General features: G+C 40.0%; 1 protein-coding gene and 1 pseudogene across 1 annotated transcript; one reads left to right on the top strand and one right to left on the bottom strand.

Annotated features, from left to right (window-relative positions):
* Positions 1-4,078: 4,078 nt before the first annotated feature.
* Lox (lysyl oxidase) lies at positions 4,079-11,378 on the bottom strand. The gene is made up of 6 exons (XM_051200753.1): positions 10,396-11,378; positions 9,983-10,091; positions 8,541-8,678; positions 7,903-8,059; positions 4,550-4,645; positions 4,079-4,198 (listed from the first exon to the last, which is right to left on the bottom strand). Exons 1-6 carry the CDS (start codon positions 11,006-11,008, stop codon positions 4,079-4,081), a joined length of 1,233 nt encoding a protein of 410 aa, XP_051056710.1. The 5' UTR covers positions 11,009-11,378.
* On the top strand, positions 11,125-15,205 carry LOC127234288 (40S ribosomal protein S3a-like; annotated as a pseudogene).
* Positions 15,206-23,530: the final 8,325 nt, after the last annotated feature.

The raw sequence follows: 23,530 nt of genomic DNA on the forward strand, positions 1-23,530 counted from the left end.
GTAAGTGTGTGCTCAGGTGGATAAGAACCTTGTACCGTGCTATCTGCCCCTGGCAACTGCCCATCTCTGGCTTCTCTCACCTGCCCTTGCAGCAGTGAGTACAGCATGATGATTAGTAATTGTTACTTACAACTCCATGACACATGAGACAGGATCCCAGCTCACTGGGAAAATCTACCTGACACATTCTGGCACAGCAAACACCTTACTTGAGATTGTAATGCTGGTTAAGGAAGGAAAACTTCACCGTAAGCACCAGGAACTTGAAAGTCTGACTTGAATTCTTTCTGCACCTTCTGAATTTAAGAGTTTCCAAATTCTACTGTTGCAGTTTCACAGTTTGAAGTAAGGTCACAGCAGTATCATTGTGCCCCACAGTCCTTGTTTTCGCAGAAATTGCATGCTTCCCTCCTGTTCATCAACCTCTCAAGTATGCGATGCTATGTGCTGCGCTATTTTGGACCATCTTTTTGGTAAGTACACAGCACTGTACACCCAATTCCTGAAGAATCTGGGATGATGGTCCTGTGTTATACACAGTAGTCACATATTATGGATGATTTCATTTTTTTAAACATTCCCCTTAATAGCTGAACATTTTAGAAGTATAGTAGAGTTGAAAAAAAATCCACCCCAAAAAAAAAGGTTTTCCAGTATTTTTTTTCCTTTTTTTTTTCTTTTTTCTTTTTTGGGGGGGCAGGGTTTTGACGATGGCTGTGGTGTTAGAGATTCATTGTGTAATCTCTATGTCAGTAGTGACTTAATTCTGGCTAACAGTAGAATATGCTTCAGGGCATATCTGCTCTACCTTGATCACACATGACATCAAAATGCTTTCCTCATATTGTTAATCCCTGCAGTGTGAAGATTTCCACATCAGACATTTCTGCCCACAGAAAAATTAAGTGTAGAGGGGAATTATCTGCAAATATCGGACAGGAATTTGGAATCTAACTCATTCTAAAACAGAAGTTTACTCAAGTCAGAGGGAAATGAAGCACTTAACAGAAAGAAATTATGTAGTAATTTAAAATGTAAACATAATTTTATATAGGGATGTAGTTATCTGAATACATATATTGCCATCTCTCTGCTATAGAGTAATATATCATGACAACAATAGTTATGTATTTGACCCTTCATCAGCACCAAATGCATCCGTTCCTGTTTACACAGTAGGACTATGATTTTAAAATCAATCTGTATTTAGGCAGACATAGCCCATCCTTGTTTTACTGATTTTTGCACTTTAGAAAATAATCAATTCAAATTATGGCTCGTTCGTGAAAATATCACTTTCTCCTTTGCATTCCCCCATCTTGCATTTCAAAAGAAGATAAGAAATATGGGGTTCTTTGAAAGAGCCAAGTAGGCACCCACAAAACTGAAGCACCGCTAATTCACAAAACAACACGAGTAAGCATTTAAAATTTCCCAAATAATGCTGATTCAAACACGCAAAATCCAGTTGCACTATCTGTTGTGAAAGAGTCCAAACAAAATGTCCTTTGTTGTTTGCCATTTAAAATATGTAAGTCCTTCCTACTGAAGCTAATCTATGTTTTTCATATTTCCAAACACCAGGCACTGCTTTATCCAGTGGGAGTTGGGCTTGTTTTCTAATACCTATATTAAGAGAACACACGGGACAAGTTATCAGCAGGATAATATCACAAATGAGCACAACAGATAACATTTTAGTCAGCCTTTTAAAAAACTTGACGTAGCAATTTTCCTCTGCTTCAGCAATAACCATCTTGTAAAAATTATGTCTAGAACATGTTTTAATAGTGACCGGAGGAAAAGAATGTGTAATGTATTAATGACATGAAATACATGCCTGATGTCCACAGTCTGGGTGTTTAAAAGGCAAAACAAACAAACAAGATTGAAGGAAGGAAAAGTCAAGCAGGACTTCTGGAACCAGCACCCAAGCAGGTCAGCTCATTCCAGGGAACAAGAGTGATGTGTCTGCCCGGAGGCATAGTCATGACTCCCGCCCCATCTTGCATTTCTCCTATTCTGCATGTTTCTGGGTGCAGAATGATGCATTAATGGGAAAAATAGTAAATATTATGAGCCAGGTGTTGTTGTGTTGAAATGCTGATCATCAGTCTTCATATAAAGAACTCACTTGCATTCAAATCATAAACTGCTTATTTCTAAACATCAATTTCTGTGAGGAGAAAGTCCAGTCACTTGGCAGGACAGAAGTAAAAAGGGTGTGAGTCATCTCAGAAGACTGAGGAAAAGAGGCCTCATGAGTGGTACGTACCAAATTATTGGGTGGATTTTGCATTCCATCCGAATGGTTTCGAATATCTGACTGACATGAGAAACAACCAGTGAGCTAACAGTGACATGTCATTAGAGTTGGGGGGAGGGCACCAATAATGACAGCATGAGGTCACACACACTTCCCCATCAGACTGACCACATGGCTTTATGTGCCTTTTACTCCCTGCTCAAAAATGTCAGATTTTTTTTCATGGCCTCCAGAGAAAAGCCGAGAATGCTTAGCCTGTTCTCCCATTGTCCTTTCCATCCCAGCCGGCAAACCCAGCTGGAAGGAGCCCTTGCAAACACTGCCTGCGACTCACTTCTGCTGGGAAGTTTCCCATGACTTGGACTCCTCTAGACATGCCCTTCCCCAGCTCTGCTATTATAGCTCTAAGCCTTCAAGGCCATATTCAAATTCTGTTCAATAGTCAATTCTGTATTTCTTGAGAGACAATGTAATTCATGAATGAAGTGTTGAGTGGGAGGCTGTAGGTGGCAGGTCTCTACCTGGCAATGGGTACACAATGTGAACAAGCAGTTAGATCCTGGCCATTTGGGTATAGGGAAGGATACAAACATTAAAGGAATTTATATGGAATACTCGGGAATTTCTATAGTAAGTCTAGAAGGTAACCATTATACCTATCTTAATATTGCTCCTTGATACCAGGTTAGGACCTTAAATATACAGTGCAAAGTGAGAGTAAGTAGATAAACGTAGAATTAGTTAACAAAAAAATAGAAGATAAAAGAATCAGCTACCTATTCATTTTTATGATAAATTATCTTAGATTATGGAGCCTTCAATGCTGAGACTAACTCCATGCTTGGTGAACCAATGACCCAGGCAAACATTCTGTGCTGTGGACATATTCAGAAGTGTAATTTTCCAGTATCATCTCTTTACTGTCATGAGCCTCATTTATTTCTAGAATGTGATAATGCTTGCAAAGCACAGACTGACTCTGTTCCTTTATGCAAATGTGTGAGGTAACAGTGCCTTCAAGCTACCAACATCTCTGCAAAATCAGTGCAAAGATGATATCTGTTTAGTTAGTTACTTCTGTGATCTTCTCACTATTTGGAAGGAACAATTAGCATAACATGAAGCAGACAAAGCTTTAAAGGAGTCAGGCAAGGTAGATAGCAACCAGACAAACCTGCCCTACTTTCCTCTTCATTAAAGAACCTCAGCTTAATATTTATGAGCTGAGATTCCTTCTAAGATTCACAAACTTATTTCAAGACTAAGGGATTTATGGAGGGAAGAAACATGCATGGGTATGCACACACACACATGTGTACGTGCGCACACGTATACACACGCACACACACACACACACAAATTTTGCATTGAGCACATGAAAGTGTACCTTGGAAAATGCTTTGAACTTCTTTGCATTCCCAACAGGGAGCATGGGGGAAAGGGAATAAAGCCAATGGCTGTGGCTCCTACAAGCTCACTTACACTGCTTATTGAACAATTTGTTGGACTGAACTACTACAGCACTTGGCAGGTAAACACTGCATCTTTCCAGGTGAACAATGTATAAGATGTTCCACGAATAAAACATTACTGTGTTCTCATTTTCCAGTATTGTCAAAAATAATAACATGGGTCTTATGGTCTTATACTTAATTATTGCTTTGCTTCATTTATAAGGAGACTATGGTAGTAAAAGCTCACCAGTGCTGTATAAATCCAGGTGACAAAACTTGTAAGCACTTCCCAGCCTTTTGATTAACATAAAGTACAAGGCTCTTTTTAAAAGAAATTTCTTGGCTTCACAAATAATACTCACGGTGAAATTGTGCAGCCTGAGGCATAGGCATGGTGTCCTGTATAGCGAATGTCACAGCGTACCACATTGTTGCTGTAGTCTGATTCAGGCACCAGGTAGCTGGGATTCACACTGACCTGGACAACAAAAAATAGCATGGTGAAACATTTCCTATTCACTGCATACTGTTATTCCCTCCTATTTCTATAGAGATGCTACATTGAAATTGCTTTAAAAAAAGGGGAGGGCTCAGCTAAATCAAGCAAAAAAAGGAGTTTAAGTTAAGCAGGTAAACACTGAATATATTACAAAGAGAGGTGTGTAAGTTTCTCTGAGCTCTTTTTAAAAACAGCATCCTTTGGGTTGCTTAAAAATTGTTTGGAAAGGGGTTCAGTTACTTGCAAGACCATGATTATTTAATATTTGAAACAATAAAAAGTCAGTGTATTGAATCCTCATGGTTAATTACATGTATTCAAAGCCCCTACCTTTAGAATGTAGTTTCCAGGTTGTACATCTGTAATATCAATCCACTGGCAGTCTATGTCTGCTGCATAGGTATCATAACATCCGGGGCTCAATCCCTGAAATCAGGTAAAAACTCAATTATAGTATGGCTATACCGTTCTAAAATAAGCAAACATGATATTATTGGTGATATTTAAGCTGATACCTGGAAGAATTTTATATAAAAATTATACTTCTGTTTCATCTCCATTGAGAACTACATGTTACCCAGTCTTATAGTACCTAGTACTTTATAGGGACTGCAGTGTGAGGTACTGTGCCTGATTTCTGAACTCACCAGTGGAAAACAGTCTTAAGCAACAGAATAGGCCTCCAGCACAATTCAAGATTATCACACCAGGAAATGAGGTCTCACAGTAACTTAGTTCCAATATCCTATCACTGAACCTCCCTGCAATAACCTTCCTGTGTTCGGATGTCCATGGTCTTTTGTTCTGTTTAGCTTTATAGCATTCATCCATTTCTGTTCTATATAGTAATCCCATTACAGAAACTCCTCAAGGGTAGAGTCTATTTGTATCCTTGAGTAGCCACCATTTACTATTATTATATGCCAGAACCATTTAAAAAATATTAAATAAAGCCAGTTCTCATAACTACATGAGTCAAATCTGCTACTATCTCCATTTTGTAGATGAGGAAGATGGGACACACTAAGATCAAATAACTTGTTCGAGGGCAAACAGCTAGGTAATGACTGAATTGGCTTCGTATAAATAGGGTACAGGTCACCTTTTCTCAACTACCACATTCCCTCCATCAAGTAATCAGTGGAATCTTTGTTGAGTCAGAAGGATGGATTTATGCCTAAACTAGTCAATGCCATATCATGCCATATGCTAAAACATTCACACCAGGAAGTCAATAGGTGTCTCACAAGGCTGCCAGGAAAAAAAAAATACTAAGAACAAATGTTCCTTGCTCTCATGAAGTTGAAGAAATTTTCTCCTACTGGGGAGACAGATATCTCATTTTCTTATGAGAGTGTTTAACTGTTGTGTTCTCATTCTGATAATCCAAAGTTGATTAAAAAGTATATGTCAGAAGTGTCTTTAAAATCATGACTCGAGTTTGCTTTGGCGTTTAAGGTCCTTTTGGTCAACAAAGATAACAAAAGCTTCTAAACATGCTTTAGGGATGTGGGTTTGGCTATAGCTGGATTTGGGAAGAGTGAGCAATTTTGCTGTCCATAGCACAGGACAGCATAGACAAGCCAACCCAAAATTGCTCTTGTCACAGGATGAGAGCCTTACTTGTCTGGGTTCCTTGATCTATTCTCATTTTCTAAGTTGGATAGGACATACAAAAGGAAGAACTTTTGGTCTGGTTTCAACACATCATTCCCTGACTTTGGCACCTTACACACTCAGCAAGTATTAACTGCTGCCATTACCATTACTACTATTTCACATATGACCCTCTAAAGTATGCACTGGAGTAGATACCCATCGAAGACAGATAGAAGTAACACTACTGTCAAGTGAATAAGAGTATTTTGGAAATGCTGATGTTGACCATGTTGGCATATACCTATAATCCCTATTGCTCAGAATGGCCCATGAAGTTGACACCGGTTTAGGCCACATAATCTAAAAAGTACTATGGATGCATGTAAGTGCAAATTTCTTATACTGTTACTCTTAGGATTCACAAGCTCACAGAATATGTTAATTTTGAACTTTGCTTATTTGAAGTTACAAATAAAACTTAGCTGATGTTACCTAAGCCATTAAGCATGTAGACATTTCAGGTATTCAGAGCCAAATGTAAAACTAAATTGAAAATGTATCTTCATTCTAGACTATCTAATTATGTTATTTGGTTTAAACAAAACATAGCTGTTTGCTACATTTGGTCATTGAGTGTGATGTGATTATTTTTAATTGTGCATAAATTTAGTGTGTAAATTTGTGATTTATATGTATATATGTATATATTATATCTGCATAAGTTATTCCTAGTTATATTCATAAATATTTAAGGAACATGATACTAGTATAATAAAACAAAAAAGTCATTATCAGGGGTCTGTGTGAATTTTTTTTTTCTTTAAGTGACTTCTGTTCTAGAGACGATTGAAAAAAAAATACAGAAATACAGAAATCACTTACAGTGCAAAACCTGGTGAAGAATTGTTAAAAACATGTTCAGAGAAGAATGTCCATAGAGAGTGAGGTTATGGCAGAGAATAGGGGAACCTCTAGGGCTGAAATATGCACAGCCACCCAAGTGTTTCATCTTAGAATGAGATGCCCAATGTGTGTCACTTCCTGAATAGGGAAAGTAAATGCCCCAAGTTCTCTTGGGGTGGTCACAGAATGAGAAGGCAATTTCTGTATGGGTACTTACAAGCTTACCATGTGGTGGATTCTAGCTTTCACTTAAAGCATTTCCTCTGTCCCTCCCAACCTATGTTAAATATAACTGCCTCCCTTTCTAACCACTTGGATGAACTAAGCCCAGAGGAAAGAACTATGATCCACATATATAGGTCACTAAAAAGCTTCCGGCCACAACCCTGGAATCTGCTCTCCAAGATGATGACTGCTGGTGTCCTTGTGCGCTGGGTAATGTACATTCATGGACTACATGCCAAGAGCTGGGCTGGAGGAAAATTACAATGTCCTTTTACAAATTAGGGTTTTGGATGGAAACACTGACATGGCTTTTAACTGACACACATTTTCCAATTCTTAGACATACAATAGTGCTTAGCTCAGCACTATTAAAAACAAATCTGTCCAAAGAACATCTGACTTTAATCACACTGTAGGTTTAAATATACTTGTGTGGAGAAAGAAATGTGTCTTTCTGTTCTTATTTGCAATATTGAAACGGATGCTGTTCAAAGTATTTTGAAGAAACCTGACTTCAACTCTTTGTTCAAACTTTAGGCACTATTCCATATTAAGCATGAAGGTGGAAAACAAAATGGTTTTGCAGGTGAGAAAACATTTGCACATCACCAACGCTATTTATAACCAATTAAAGAGCACAGAATGAAGACAGATGTTCTTAAGTCATTCACATGTATTCAGAAAGTAAACTGCTTCTCATTGTGTTGTGTAGCAAGAATCCATGTTGACCTTCTGTGATCACCAGCAGGGGCTGCATGCACAGCTGGAAACACTTTAAAAGCCATTTGCACCACCCAGTCCTTTGCCTTGTCCCAGTTACTTCCCATGTTGATAAGATAGCCTCGAAATGAAACAACCGATTTAAAAAAGAAAGGTTGGGGGAGAAAATAGAAGAAGACCTTGTTCTCATCTCCTCTGGGTATGTGTGGGTTGCTGATGTCTGAGTGCCAGCCTACCTGTGTGTGCGCAGTACACGCAAAACGCCTGTGGTACCCGTAGTCACAGGATGTGTCCTCGAGGCAGAAGCTTGCTTTGTGGCCTTCAGCCACTCTCCTCTGTGTGTTGGCATCAAGCAAGTCATAGTGGCTGAATTCATCCATGCTGTGGTAATGTCTAATGTTCCACACAACAAAGACACAGTAGTCAGTGGCAAGTAGAGAAAACAATGAGGACATTAAGCAACCTCCTTGTCTCATAAACAGGGCCAGTTTATCTTCTTGGTTTTATTTTTTTAAGATTTGTTTATTCTATGTGTGTGAGAATGTTTTGCCTACAACTTATATGTGCACCATGTACATGCCTGATCTTATCTGTAGCAGATGCTTCTATATAATAGTAAACTGTGCTGGCATCCTCTGTTGTGCTCTTTCAACAGTTTTAAAGAGCCTGACTTAAGTCTCCAGATATAAAGATAATGGGATTTAGTGTTGAAGGAGCTATCTTTAAGGTTTAACATCCTTTGATGACATCAAACCGTATGGTAAAAGTTCTAAGTAAAAATGATTCCTAATCTCTAGCTTTTGGTAAGACATGTGAATAATCGTCTGAAAAATGTAAGAGAATCCCAGAAGTACGGAGAAGCCCATCCACTTACTGATGACAGCTGTGCCACTCCCAGGAATATCGGGGACGGCTTGGTAAGAAGTCAGATGTCCCTTGGTTCTTCACTCTTTGAGGAAACCGTAGCAATACCCTGTGATCATAATCTCTGACATCTGCCCTATATGCTGAACTGGAAGTTTAGAAAAGAAACATTAGATACAGGAAATACCTAGGAAAAAACAAAACCAGAACAAACAGCCCACCATTACATGGTAGTGACACCCCTCCCCCCCCTCCCTGCTTCCCCAACTAGCCTCGCAGCTCAAAGAGACAATCTTGAGCTCCTGTTCAGTCCTGGAAGAATAAAAACATAGTAACTATCTGGTGAGTGAGTGAATGAAGGACAACAGTAAAAAAACCTACAGAGCTTGCAATTAGGATTTCCACTAAAAAAATTTATTGACAACAGACTGCATCTAAAAACTATTAAATTGCTATAGTATTGACCATATGCCAAAAAATCCATAGGTATCTATTAATAAGTTGATAGACCTAAGATATGAAGTAGAGAACCCTAAAATATGACAGCTAGCTTTAGATAGATAGGAGATAGATAGATAGATAGATGGATAGATAGATAGATGGATGGATGGATGGATAGATAGATAGATAGCTTCATGACTCACTATCATCTGACAGGGAACACTTCTCTAATATCTTCCAATGGGTTCTGTAGTGTGGATCGTGCAAGACTTGGGAATGAAAATGAGCTTGAATTTCTTCCCTTAGCCAGACGGTTGTACAAAAGTCAATGTGGAATAAAGGTTTATATAAACACTTCTGGGACGCTACTATATTTTTGTATGTCTGGTTTGGAATATCATTGGTGACCCATTTTACTTAAGGTACCACTAGAACTACACAAGCATTTTATGCTCCCTCTGCTGGTTGCCAGCAGCAAAATCGGAGAATTCCAAGTCCAGAATAGCTATTTTATTTTGGGACTGGCGGAAAACAAAATTCTTGCTCATGGTCTTAAACCAAAACAACCCAGTTAATCATGGCCTGAAAGAAATGTAGTATGCAATCGTTACCGATGGGGGGCGCCACCATGGCGAAGACTCCCCCAGATCATTGGAGAATAATTAACGAGTGCTCCCTTTCTATTTTCCGATGTTGTTGGTTGTTGAGTTCCTGTTTTACAGAAAGCTGTTGGAAATAGTTGGCGCCAATTCCTAATAGGAATCTTGGGAAAGAACCTGAGACCCAGTCTCTAGATTAAGAGTTTTTACCTCCTCCCCCGAGTCGCGCCTTTCAGTGAGGCGGTACCCATACAAACATTCCAATTTAATTTTCTGTCCAAGTCAGCATGCCCAGGAGGTCACGTCCCACTTTCCCAGCCCTTGCCCCACTTCCTAGCCCTTGTCTGCACTAAATGGCAGTCAGAGCTAGGAACAGGGTGATCCCGGGGAGCTGGGCTATGGAAATCCATACCTGGCCAGGCAGTTTTCTTCTGCAGCGCATCTCAAGTTGTACATAGACATCTTCTGCACATATGTAGATGCCTGAATGTAGTAGGGGTCCGGTACCAGGTCCGGGAGACCTAAAAATAAGACAAGCAGATAACCCCTGACTCCAGGACCCCTCTTTGTTACCCTTTGCCCACCAAGTCCGCAGGGTGGGGCTGAGTGTGTGGAAGAACAGGGACCGCCAAGGCTAGCAATGGAAAGGAAGAGGAAGCTGTTGGGGCCAGGAGAGCGGTGGTTTCCATCAGATTCCAGAGCTGGCGGGGCAGGCGAAGGGGAAGGGGGGGGGGGTCGGGTCTGCGGGGATCTGCCCGCTGCTCTCAGACAGCTGCATCTAGACAGCAAGGACCTGCAGCCACAGTGGTGCTGTGGGTTGCTTACCGTACTGGAAGTAACTGGTGCCATATCCGGGTCGGTACCTGCTCCCAGGCCGGGGCCTCTCATACGTGTCATAGTAGTTATAATAGGGGTTGTCGTCGGAGTATTTGTAGGGATTGAAGGGGTCGTCGCCCACCATGCGGTCTACATGGCTGGGAGGCCTCAGGTTACTGAGCTGCGGGGGCTGAGGCGACTCAGTCCGGTTCCCTGCACGCCGTGAAGCACCATCGCGAGCCCCCGACGGCGAGAAGCCAGCTTGGAACCAGTGGCGGGCAGCGGGTCGGGGACGGCCGGAGGCGACCCCAGACGGGCTTGGTGTTCGCGCGCGAGCAGTGGCCGTGCGGTTGTCACGCAGCAGCAGAATGGGCGTGCGCGGCTGCGGGGCAGCTTTGCCGTCGGGTCCCGGGGCAGTGGCGCTGGAGTCGCGGCGTCGCTGCGGCTGATACTGCGCCCCCAGGCTCAGCAGACTGAACACCTGCCCATTGTTCTCCCATTGGATTGTCTGGCGCCAGGGGCCCGGGGCGGCCGGTGGCTCGCGCGGGGCCTGCGGGGCGCAGCGGAGAAGGGGACAGAGCTGCAGTGGTCCCAACAGAAGCACGGTCCAGGCGAAACGCATGGCTCTCCTGGGTAGTCCTTCCTGGGGAGGACCTGGCTGAGAGAAAATGCAGACAGGGCTCAGATCCCGCGAAGGAAGGAGACCTCTTCGGGCCAGGAGGAGGGCGAGGCGCGGGGATGGGTCGCAGTGAGTCGTGCCAAGGGCTGACGGCAGACCCTGCCCCCAGCCGTCGGACGTGGCACGATCCTTCTCTCCCCTTTCCCAGTCCTGAAAGGCGACAGGAGAGGCGCACGACGGTCCCAGAGAGCGCACAGTGTCTGGAGTGAAAGAAGGGGGAGAGATTTTAAACTTTCTGACAAGTTTGCACTTACACAAGCGGTTCTGGCCCCGCTGCCCCTTCGCTATTTGTTCACGTAATGCGATTGGAAACGTGCAAGGCGGACAGCTCCTCCACTCTGCCCCTCCTCCCCTCTCCGCCCCACTCCCCTCCTCCCCAGACACGTTGCACAGGGAGAGTTAAGGGGAAAGAACAAAACGGAACACACATCCTGAGACACACTCGACTTAATCTGGGCTGAACATGCAGGAATTTCAAAAGACTCAGACAGGCAAAGGCAGCCAGGCCATGGGCCCAAGCCAAAATATGCATGAAGAAAAATGCTATTAGGTCACCAGCCCCAGAGAGGCGGGAAGTCAAGAGGTGGGGAGAGCGATGGGGGCCAAAGTGTGCCTGTTGAGATGGGGGAGGTTGTGACTAAGGCTTATCCATAGAAAAGTTAACCAGATGAATTTCCCAATGCACACTCACCCTGCTTTTATGGGAAGCGCCCTCAGCAAATAAACCCCAGGATATCAAATTTTGTTTTTCTGGCTGTAGGTAATATGAGAAATGGGTTACAAATCTGTTTCCTACAGTGAGCATTTTAATAACCAAAGTGAAAATTTATAGGGAACGAAGTTGAAGCTCCCTCTCCCTCCCTCTCTCTCTTCCTTCCCTTCAAATAACCATAACAGGCCAATTTGTACTGTGTACAGGAGAGCTAGAGGAAGGCCAAAAGAGTGCTCAAAGTCGTCAAGTGACCTTTTGACTTCTTGCTCTTGCTCTTGTGTGTGTCTAATAAGGTTTGACTTCGCACGTTAAACGTTAAACTCAAATTACCAATATTAAATATTGAAAGTCAGTAAAGTATTCAACAGCTTTTAATTCCTCTTCCAATCTAAGCAAAGGTATTAAAAGAGACTTTTAGGTCAGAGTTAAGTACAAAGAAGGCAGTAGGTGTGGCCAGGAGGCTGAGTAGGAGGGGAGTGTGCAACTGGAGGGAGATGCTTAATAGACCAGCTATTCACATCCTACTCAGGGTCTAGGAAGCTCTGGGCTGAATTCAAAAGGAAATTGTCAGCAAGTGGCCCTTTTTAAACGACTACGAAAACCAGAGTTTAGTATCCATTTTATTGGTCTCATCATTGAGCTGTTGTCTAGATACACTTTAATCTCACCCCTGCCTCTGTCTTTCCATAAGTGATCATGAAGTGGTTTGGTGGCCATCTGCTAGATTGACTGCTTCAAATCCATTTCCCCTTTCTTTCTGTTCTTTGGGAAACTCTGCCCCAACATCTGACACCCCACCCCCACCTCACCTCACCCCCCACCCCAGTAGTGAGGTTGGACTGACAAGTCACTCATGAGACTTCTTCAAGAACTGGTCATGAGATCTGAGTTTGTCCTAATTAAACCATCTTCCTAGAATCTGAATGTCAAGTTGGTCACATGGCAAAATTATTCCTCCTCCCACTGCTAGGAAAAAAGTGACACGTTCTGGGTCTTGAGCATTTCCTTCAGGTTCTCTGATGCATTCTTTTGTGTATTAACACAGTCCCTTGTGGTGGTCATCTGCCATGGGAGAGTCCTGACTAACATAGAGGGGTATGGGGCTGCTTCTTTAGCCTAGATAAACTGCATGACAGGAGTCCAGACTAATGAGTCTGCCTGCCTTTGAGTCAAGTTAGATGGAGTCTGTAAATGAACATATATATATATATATATATATATGTATATATATATATATATATATATCACCAAGGGATAGGATACAGAATTTTGCCCACATATTGCCTATATGATGAATATAAACTTTAAGTACAAATTCACTCACAGCAAGCCAACAATGAATTTTTTCTTGAGCAAAGCCATCTCTAAGATAATGCTAGTTGTCATTTTACTGTCTGGCTAAAAGGCTTAAAACCACTTGACTTCTCTAGACCTGGTAAGGGAAATAGAGTTAAAAAAATGCAAAACAGGTGTCTATAATTTGGATAGACAGAGGGAATTATAGGGGGAAATAGGAAGAGACTGAGTATAATTATCTTTCATCTGAAAAAGTCTCTGCATCTGCCCACAGTCTATCTCCAGAAGTGAAAGGCTGGGCACAGTTATTACTTGCCCACAGGTTTCTGAGGGAAGAGAATTGCTGTGGAGGTCAAATTAGAGTACAAGAACAAAGTGGCTCTCAATGGGAGGGCAGAAAGTTTGTCCTGGATCTCAGATAACTTGCCTTTGTTTCCAGTTTTGGTACTTGGAGAGGGAGGAAAGGGCAAAGGGAAAGGAGGGGATGGAGAGAGGAAGGGGAGGGAGAAATGCATCTCTATACATGTGTTTTATTTTGTCTGGTTCTTGGTTCTTGGTCAGAAATTAAACCAAATCCTCTTCAAAGTATTTTTCCATGTTTCAAAATCTCTGATTTTACCTATGTTTCAAAATCTCTGATTTTCCTGGATATCCATTTATTCCATTTTCAGTTCATTCATTGCAATATTACATTGTGGCCACTAATATTGGACAAAAAAATCCTCAAGTTTGTCTTTAAAATATTGGGTATACACAAGAATAATTCCACTTTTGAAGTATTTTCCATCGGTGAAATTCCATTACACATTTATTTGTTTTTACAAAATCTCACAAACACACTTATGCTTTACAGGGTGGTATAAGATATAAGTGATTTGTAAATATGATCACTAAACATTCATAGTGGATGAGGCTCATAATGTTCTCACAGTTTGCTTCAAAAAATTTAAAAGCATTTCCTGAAAACAGAAATAGCTACTCAGTACAGTCACAATGTGCTTTGTTTATTTTCTTTATTAAGTACACACATCTGGACATATACACACAACTTTAGGGGTGTACGTAGCCCATTGGCATATACTCCAAATGCCACAAAAGAAAAAGAAAAGTCCACTTTTTCCCTTTCATTTCCTGCAAACTCTCTTGCTTAAGACTTAGCTATTTGGGAGAAAAAGAAACAGAAAACATGTGGTTACCACATTGAGGACAATAGAAAGTGCTAGCTACCATGGAGTGATACAATGTAGCCATGCATTCTGCTCTTTTCTTAAAGGTAAAACTACTAATTTTGAAATTAGACATACAAATTTCTTTTCACTCAATGCTGAAGTTAATAAAAAAATTAATACCATCAGCAATTACAATGATGATAGTAACTGTAGCTGTGTAAGATGCCTCCAGCTTTTTAACTTTGGTAAAATGCACAACTGATCCCAATCTGAGACCATACATGAGAATTATCTCAATCCACCCCACCTTTGTTTTTAGCAAGGTTCCATTTCTACCAAGAAATAAGAGTTAGTCCCACCCCATTCATGGAAGTTTACACGCAAACTGTGCATACTTCCTCCCCTTTGGCTCTCTCTCTACGCGGCACCATGGCAGCCATCAGCAAGAACAAGGCCTGACTAAGGGCATTATGAAGAGAGCCAAGAAGAAAGTGGTTGATCCATTTTCTAAGAAAGACTGGTATGATGTGAAAGCTCTGGCTATGTTCAAATTTAGAAACATTGGAAAAACATTAGTCACAAGGACGCAGGGGACCAAAATTACATCTGATGGCCTCCAGGGTTGTGGATTTGAAGAGTGACAAAATTGCATTTAGAAAATTCAGGCTAATTACTGAGGATGTTCAAGGCTAAATAAATAAATAAAAATGCAACAACCAGATATGCAAGACGTCCTGTGTACAGAGCCAGCAGGTCCTCCAGATCTGGAAGATGATGAAAATCTGAGAAGGGCAGACAATTGACTTGAAGGAAATGGTTAACACATTGATTGCAGACAAAGGGAAAGACAGATTATATCTACTTGTCCAATTATTCTTGTCACGATGTTTTCCTTAGAAAAATAAAAATGCTGAAAAACCCAAGTTTGAATTGAGGAAACTCATGGAGCTCTACAAACGATGAGTCAGGTGCTAAAGTTGAACAAGCTGATTGATATGAACCAAAAAATACTTAAAACCCAGACTTCCAATAGTGACAAAATGTCCAATTTGTGAAAAAGAAAGAAAGAACAAAAAGTTAGAAGATTGTTGTCTCCAGAATTTGCTAGATAAGTTTAAATTCACAGGATATGGAATTATTCAGAAAGTTAAAAATATAAAGTTGAACCTTTGAATTATCAGAAACAGAACAATAACTCCATAATCAAGGAACCTATATGTGAGCATTGATTCTTTTGTTTGAGGGTTGGAGAGATGGTTCCGAGGTTTAGTGCGCTTCCTACTCTTCAAGAGAACCCAAACTAGTTTTTGTGCACACAAATCATGGTGCTCATAACCACTTGTAACTCCAACTCCAGGGAATCTGATTCTCTCTTCTGGCCTGTGTGAACAACTGCAGACAATCACACACACACACACACACACACACACACACACACACACACACACACACACACACACGAAAAGTATGCAGCACAGGGAGCCCACATGACTCTTTTTCTTTGTAAAGTTCATGGCTTGTGTGAAGATTGTTGTAACCCTGTAGTTTTAACACATCAAAGGAGATCAAGCAGAAGAAGTAGAAGATCAAAGTACAAAAGAAAACCAGAGAATGGAAGCAATTATGACATCTTACATAAGAGAGATGGATGAACTGAGAGTGCAATGAAGGTATTAATAATCTGAAAAACAGTAGGAAAGATACAGAGCCCCAACCTTTCTCGTTGGAGTAGGAGACCAGTGAGTGGACTTGGAAGCTAATGGTTACTTTGAACTCCTTTCTCTCCATCTTTGCTTCCTGCCACATGTCACTTCCAGGTAGGTATTCACCCAAATATAAAACGTAGACAGTTGGTACACATTTGTCTGTGTGTCAAGACTGAACTAAAGAAAATAAGTAAACAAACTGTCCAGAAATAACCCAGAAATAATGAATTTTAAATATATCTGGCTTAGTTACCTAGCCCCTTGGGCCACCTAAGGAAGGAAAAAAGTGGAATTTAAGTCTGGGGAATAGAAAAGCATTTTACTCTACTGTCTTTAATGGATCTCTCTATGTTATTACATAAAGAATGTTAGTCTACTGAAACAGTAAAATGGGAAGAGAGGACCTGAGGGGAGAATAGACCTTTGAAACATAGTGAGTCAGTGAAAATAATTTGTTTATATTGACCACAAAAATAAAGTGTCAGCCAGTTGGCAAAAACACTCCTAAGTAAAGTTCAAGTAATTTGATTGGGCTGGTTGACAGTGCAGTGACAAAAAAGGGCAATTGTAGGTGCTATGGGGTGTGTCAGGGTTGTTTCTATTGGTGATAGGGGAGGGTGTGCAGTAAGGTCTAAACCCTGGCTTCTTTGCCCGTCAACTCTCCCTACAGTCCTTCACACTCACTGTCCATCACCCTAAAAGTTATTTATTCTTACACTATCCAGTCATGATCTTCTGCTATGCAGGAAGGTGCATTATGAAGACATTTGTGCTTATCTCAGGCACCTCTCTTTTCTGTGATTTCTGCAACAGGCATCTCTCTGCTTATTAATCTTTGAAGTCCAAGAGGAGCATGAGATAACAAATTGCTAACACTGTAACAGGAATTTCATGAAATGTGTCCTATATAATGACTCTCTAAGAACATTTGAAATTGATTTGTGTGTTGGGGTAGAGACAGAGTAGAAAGATTTGGTATGGCTGTGAGAGAGAAAACTTGTTTCCTAATTGTGCTTGAGAGAAGCCATGAGGCCTTCTTGAATTCAGAACCTTGCATATTCTGAGCCAAACCCTCAGCTGATGAAGATCTTTCAAAGAAGGCAATTAACATTCTAACCGTTGTTGGAAGTATTGGTTTCTCTGGCCTTTGTCTAGTTTTTCTTCTACATTTCAGTTGTTGCTATGAATTGTGATTACATCATCTAGAAGGAAAAACGAGAATCAAAACAAAAATGAAGATCTCAGTCACTATTCTAGGTTAGTTATGTGAATAAGACTTTAAACTTTATTTTCAAAGTTTTCCATATACTTTTGGAAATAGTTAATAGCATAAAGGCCCATAACACAATGGCATATTAGGAACTACTGAATACATTGATTTTAATTAATAATGAGTAAAATATTAATTTATGCATACTCAAAATAATCTGTGGTTAACAAATCTCTGATGCCTATTATCTTAGTTAGGGTTTCTAACTAAGAGACATCATGTCTATGGCAATTCTTATAAAGGAAAACATTTCATTGGGGTAGCTCACTTACAGTTCAGAGGTTTAGTCCATTATCATCTGTCATGGTAGGAAGCAAGACAGCATGAAGGCAGACATGTACTGGAGCTTAGAGTCCTTGCATCTTGACTCACAGGCAACAGGAAGTACTCTGAACTACTGAGTATTATCTTGAGCACATATGAGAATCTAAGTGCACCTCCACAGTGATATACTTTCTCCAACAAGACCACGCCTACTCCAACAAGGCCACACCTCCTAATAGTAATGTTGCCTTTGGAGGCCATTTTCTTTCAAACCACCACACCTATATAACTGAGCTATGATCTTTTAGTAGAGGAAAAAAAAACAATAATAAAACAAGCAATAATAATATAACTCAGCAACTTAATTGTCCACTTATGAGATTGTACTTTTGCTTTCATTAATAGTAAAGATTTCTAGTTCTTGCCATTTATTTCATCACTGGCACCATGTAATATGATTTAAATACATTTATTTACTTATTGTTTTATGGGTGGAGAAAAAAACCTCAAAGCTTTAGAAAGATTAAGCAACATGCTTACTAAATATTGGCATAACTAACTTTTGAACCCTAGTCTATGTTGTCATGAACCATAATATTAGGTCCTATCATTGGGGTGTAGAAACAAGGGGAAGACTTGCTTCTTTCATCTTATTTCTTTTTGTTTAATTGTTGGAAGAAATAAGCTAAATGATTCACTAAAGACTACATGGCAGTGAGATTTTGGCCAGGCCAATTAAATTACAAGGTTGGCGATGACTATAACCCTTGTGCCTATGGCTTTGGGATCAGTCTGATATGCAAATTGGCTGAAAAGTGACTAAGAGCAGAAATAACATGGTTGAAGGAGACAGACAGTCGCTGCAATGTGTAACAGTGAGTCCTTAAACAAATTACTTAACTATTCTGAGTCTTGAATTTCTCCATCAAAAATAAAGATAATAAAACCCATCTTGAAGGGCTGTTGCTGGCATGAAATGTTGTTTATAAGTGTACAACAGAGAATCTAGCTCCTATTAGGTGCCAAGTAGAGGGTAATTGGCATTGCTGCTTGGTATTTATTTGAAAGGGAGAATTTAAATGGAGACAAAGATTCTTTGTACACAAACAATCATGTTGGAAGGCATTTTCTATGAACATGGAGAAAGGAGCCATCATTCTTTTTTTTCAAATATTTTTATTCTTTGTCAATTTCATATATGTATATTTTGAATTTTGGTAATTTTCAATCTCTCTCATTACACTCATTTATTCTCCACTTTTTTCCTGCTGAAACCCTTCTTTTCCTCAACAAGCTCAATGTTCCTCCTGCCTGGATGGTGTGTGTGTGTCTGTGTGTTTCTGTGTATGTGTCTTACTGAGTTTAGTTATGGTTGCTTGTATGAGCATGAGTGGGATTACCTACTGGAACACAGGCAAGTTATCATTGGCTATACCACTAAGGAAAAGAACACACCCGCCCCTAGGACCCTTTTTCTGACCACAGTTCCTCAGTCAGGGGGACTCATGAGCTCCTTCCTCATGGTCATTGAAATAATAATAGGCCCAATCTTGGGAAGGCCTTGTGTAGATGACAGCTGCAGTGGGAACATGAATGTAAGGCATGCCATGTTCACAAGACACTGTTTCACAGCCCTGCTCCCCAACCTCTGGCTCATACATCCTTCTGTGTCCTCCTCTGTGCTTCCTCTGAGACTTGGGGTAATAAATACATATCCAGTTTATGGACAAGTATGCCTATGTCAATTTTTCTCACTACTTTGACCAATTGTAACTCTCTGCATTAACCTTTTTGTATCCACTACAAAAAGAAGCAGTTGGGAACAGTCTGTTTTGTTACCCTTAAAGAAAATTATGACATAAATCAATGTTTGTTGTTGTTTTTTACTCTTTTGCTTTTTGCTTCTTGGGGGCCCACTATCCAGCTCCCAAATAATCCCACAGAGTCTTCTTACTTATGAATGCCCTGCCTTATCTTGGCTTTTCTTCACTTAATTTATCCCATTTACCTTTTGTCTCTGGGCTTTTACCTTTCTCTATTTCTGTATATGTTTCTTTACTTCTTACTCCATGGCTTGCTATATAGCTGCGTTGCCAGCCCCTGGAATCTTCCTCTCCTTTTCCTTTTACTCCCTGATTTTTTTTCCCCCTAGATTTTTCCTCCTATTCTCTCTGTCTGCCAGCCTGGCCTATCCTTTCTCCTGCCTAGCTATTGGCTGTTCAGCTCTTTATTAGACCAATCAGGTGTTTTAGACAGGCAAAGTAACACAGCCTCACACATTTAAACAAATGCAACATAAAAGAATGCAACACATCATCTTTGCATCATTAAACAAATGTTCCACAGTATAAACAAATGTAACACAACCTAAACTAATATTCCATAACAAATGTTAATTATTAATTAATATTACGTTAATCTATCCACATAAAATAATATGCACAATTTTCAAATATATGACTTGGTGAGCTTTAGCAATATATGTCAATATATCCAGTGCTACAATCAAGACATTGAATATTCCCATAAACTACCTCTGAGCTCACTCTATTTCAACCCATTAAACCATAGCTGTGATTTTTTTTTAACCTATCTTAATTTAATCTACTCTGGAAGATTTCCTAAGTGGAAATCACACGAAGATCTCTTTTGTGTCTGTTCTTTTGCTCAGGAGTTTGTCTGTAAGAGTCATCCATACCATTGTTCTTTTATCTGCCGCTCATCCCTTTCTTTCACAGCACTTCATGCCACAAGCATGTCATCATTTCTTTTTTTTTCATACTGGGGTGTATACTTACAAATTGTTCTGTGCATGGATTTTCATGCATTTTGGGGCAAACATGTAGAAAGAGAATTACTACATCTTTAGAGCATTTACATATTTAACTTGATGAGAACCTGTCAAATGTTTTAACTCCTCCTTCCCTATTCTTCTCTCACACCACTCTGAGCTCAGTGGCAGCCCTTGTATTTTCTTGCTATCATTTTATATCTATTTATCTATTTTGTGAGTGTAAATGTGTATGCTACATGATGCATGAGGAGGTCAGAGGACAAATGACCTCCAGGGGATGGTTCTTGTGGGTTGGTTCTTGAGATTCTGTGGCAAGTGCTTTTACTCGCTGAGACATTTCCCGAGCCCCTTTTATTGTTGTTTAATCTAAATTTTCTTAATGATTTTGAGTATTTTCAATGTGCTGTTTTACATGTGCTATGTTGCTTATGATGTATCTATACAAGTTTCCTTCATACCAATTATATCATATGGATTTTCTTGGAGTATAGAATGGCTTTTAAAATAGATTCTGGCTACAAGACTCATGAGACTTACATTGTGAGTATTAATTGTACCTGTGAGATGAACTTCTTTAATTTACTTCTTTAAATGATATCTTTTAATAGTAGGTGTTTATAATTTTGATAAAACTCAGTTATTAATTTTATTTTCTTCTGTGACTAGTGTTTTTTTTTTTTTAAATTCTAAGAAATGTTATGAGAATGGCCCCCATAAACTCCTATATTTAAATGTTTGGTTTCTAGTTGGATTAGGGAGTGCGGCCTTGTTGGAGGCTTTTGAGGTCAAAAGACTGCACTAGGACCAATGTCTGTCTGTCTGTGTGTCTGTCTATCAGTCTATCTATCTATCTATCTATCTATCTATCTATCTATCTATCTACCTATCCGTTCATCCTTTCTGCAGATCAGAGCTCTCAGCTGCTGCTCCAGAACCATTCATGTCTGTCTGTTTCCCACCCCTCTGAAACTATAAACAAGAAAGTTACATTGGTCATCGTGTCTCTTTAGAGCAATAAAACAGTAACTAAGATGGGTAGTTTTAGGAGATGTAGCCTTGCTAAGAAGTATGTTACTTTGGGCAGATTTTGAAGTTTCAAGGTCATATATCATTCCCAGCTTCTCCTCTAGTTCATGATCATGATTTTAAGATGTGAGAACCCTCAGCTTCTTGATTTAGTATTTGTACCTACACATTGCCATCATGGGCTTCTATTCTCTAGAACTATTACCCCAAATAAACTTCCATAAGTTTCCTTGGTCCTGATGTTTTATTACCACAATAGAAAAACAGCTAGTATCCCTGAAGGCCTGCCAAAGGCCAATCTGATCTAGACAATTCCTTAATTTGAGTTTTCCCATTCTTCAGATGATTCCAGGATAACAATAAAACTGCCCGGATAATGCTTTATTGTGTAGATCTATTTTTGGTTCCTTTATTCTGTTTACAAATATGCTCACTTATTCTTATACCAAAACCACACTGCCTTGCTTATTATAGTTTACTGTAATCTTCAAATCGTGTAGTGAAAATATTCCAAATTTTTTTCAGGAGTGTTCTGTTTTAGGGTCTCTGAATTTTCACATACACACACACACACACACACACACACTCACATACACATACACACACAAGTCTGATGATTTTCATTTACTAGAATTCTGCTGACTTGAATCTATGGAACAATTTGGAAAATTTGCATTTAAGCAATATAAATATGTCAATCCACAAAAATAGCATATCATTCCATTCATTCAGATCTTCATGAACATCTCTCAGTCATGTTTGAGTATTCAATATAAAATGCTTACAAAATTCTTACTAGTATTATTCCTAAGTACTTTATGTGGACAAAAGCTATTGACTTAGTCACTTTTCTGTAAATGTGATCTACATCATGGCCAACAACAACTTGAGGCAGAATCTGAGTTTATTTGCTTTCCATATTCCAATCACAGACCATCAGTGAGAGAAGACAACACAGGAACTCCAAGCAGGAACCTGGAGGCAGGTACTGAAATAGAGTCATGGAAGAATGCTGCTCAATGGCTTTCTTTGCATGCACGACTCCTTCACCTTCCCGGAGATGACACTGCTCACAGCAGGCTGGGCCCTCTCACATCAATCACTAATTAATAAAATACAGAGTCACCTACAGGTCAGTCTGATAGAGGTTACCTCTTCTCAGATGACTCTACCTTGCTCCATGTTGACACAAAACTAGCCATTACAATGAGTCTCTTGTCAGTTTGATACACAAATATATCACTTTTAAAACCATAACCTCTCATTTTTTTGTCTATTCCCGAGATTTTTTTTTGTTAATATTATAGTATAAAGTGAAGTGTAACTATAATGTCACAATCTTTTAAAACATTCAAACACTTAGAAGTTTAGTCTCTTTAAATATCCAATACTTAGAAGTCAAAAGTCTTTTAGCTTCAGGGTCTTATAAAATCAAAACCATCTGAAATACTTTTCTACTCCAAAAGGGATTGTCTCTGTCACAATCAAGTAAAAGCAAAAACAAACTCTAACAGTGCAAATAACTCAGTATGCAATGTCTTGGACTCATTCTTAACCTGGACTCCAAAGAGCTTGAGCAGTTGCACTTCTCTGGCTCTGCCATCTGCAGCACAATGCATGTCTTACAGGTTCAGGCCAGCTCTATTCCAGGCCTTCTCTGTCCTTGATGAGTGTCTCGTGGTCCCAGTGTATCCAGTATGCTGGGGCATCCTCTGAAAGTAAGGCTGCTCCTTCACCAGTAGCCTCTCCTGGCTTCTCTTCATAGAATCTAATCCTGCTGCATGGTGCAAAGCTTCTGCTTCTCCTTTCTGACCCCTTAAGTCCAAAGTCTTCACTGCAGTGGAGGCTGCATCTTCATCAATGGCCTCTCCTGGCCTCTTGCAGAGCTAAGCTTGGGTGCTTGCCCTGACCTCCTCAATTCTGCAGCTTCTATTTGACTAGCCTGGGCTACGTGGTGATTCTAGCCCAGCTACAAAGTAAGACTCTGTCTTTTTAAAGGTGATTCAGGGATACTCTACTGCTATTATAGTAAATATTTAAAATGCAGCTGTTAATTTGATGGATTCTATTCTTAACTACATTGTGAGCTCAATCATTGTCACTTTCAGCTTTCCATCTGCAATCAAGTGTTCTGGGTCTTATTTTCCAAGCAAAACTGTGATCTCTATGACCATTAAAACTTTACCAATATTCACTAGGAGATTTATTTCCACCTGTGAGAACTATGT

The sequence above is a fragment of the Phodopus roborovskii genome, unplaced genomic scaffold (assembly GCF_943737965.1).
Source record: "Phodopus roborovskii unplaced genomic scaffold, PHOROB, whole genome shotgun sequence".
Classification (NCBI taxonomy): domain Eukaryota; kingdom Metazoa; phylum Chordata; class Mammalia; order Rodentia; family Cricetidae; genus Phodopus; species Phodopus roborovskii.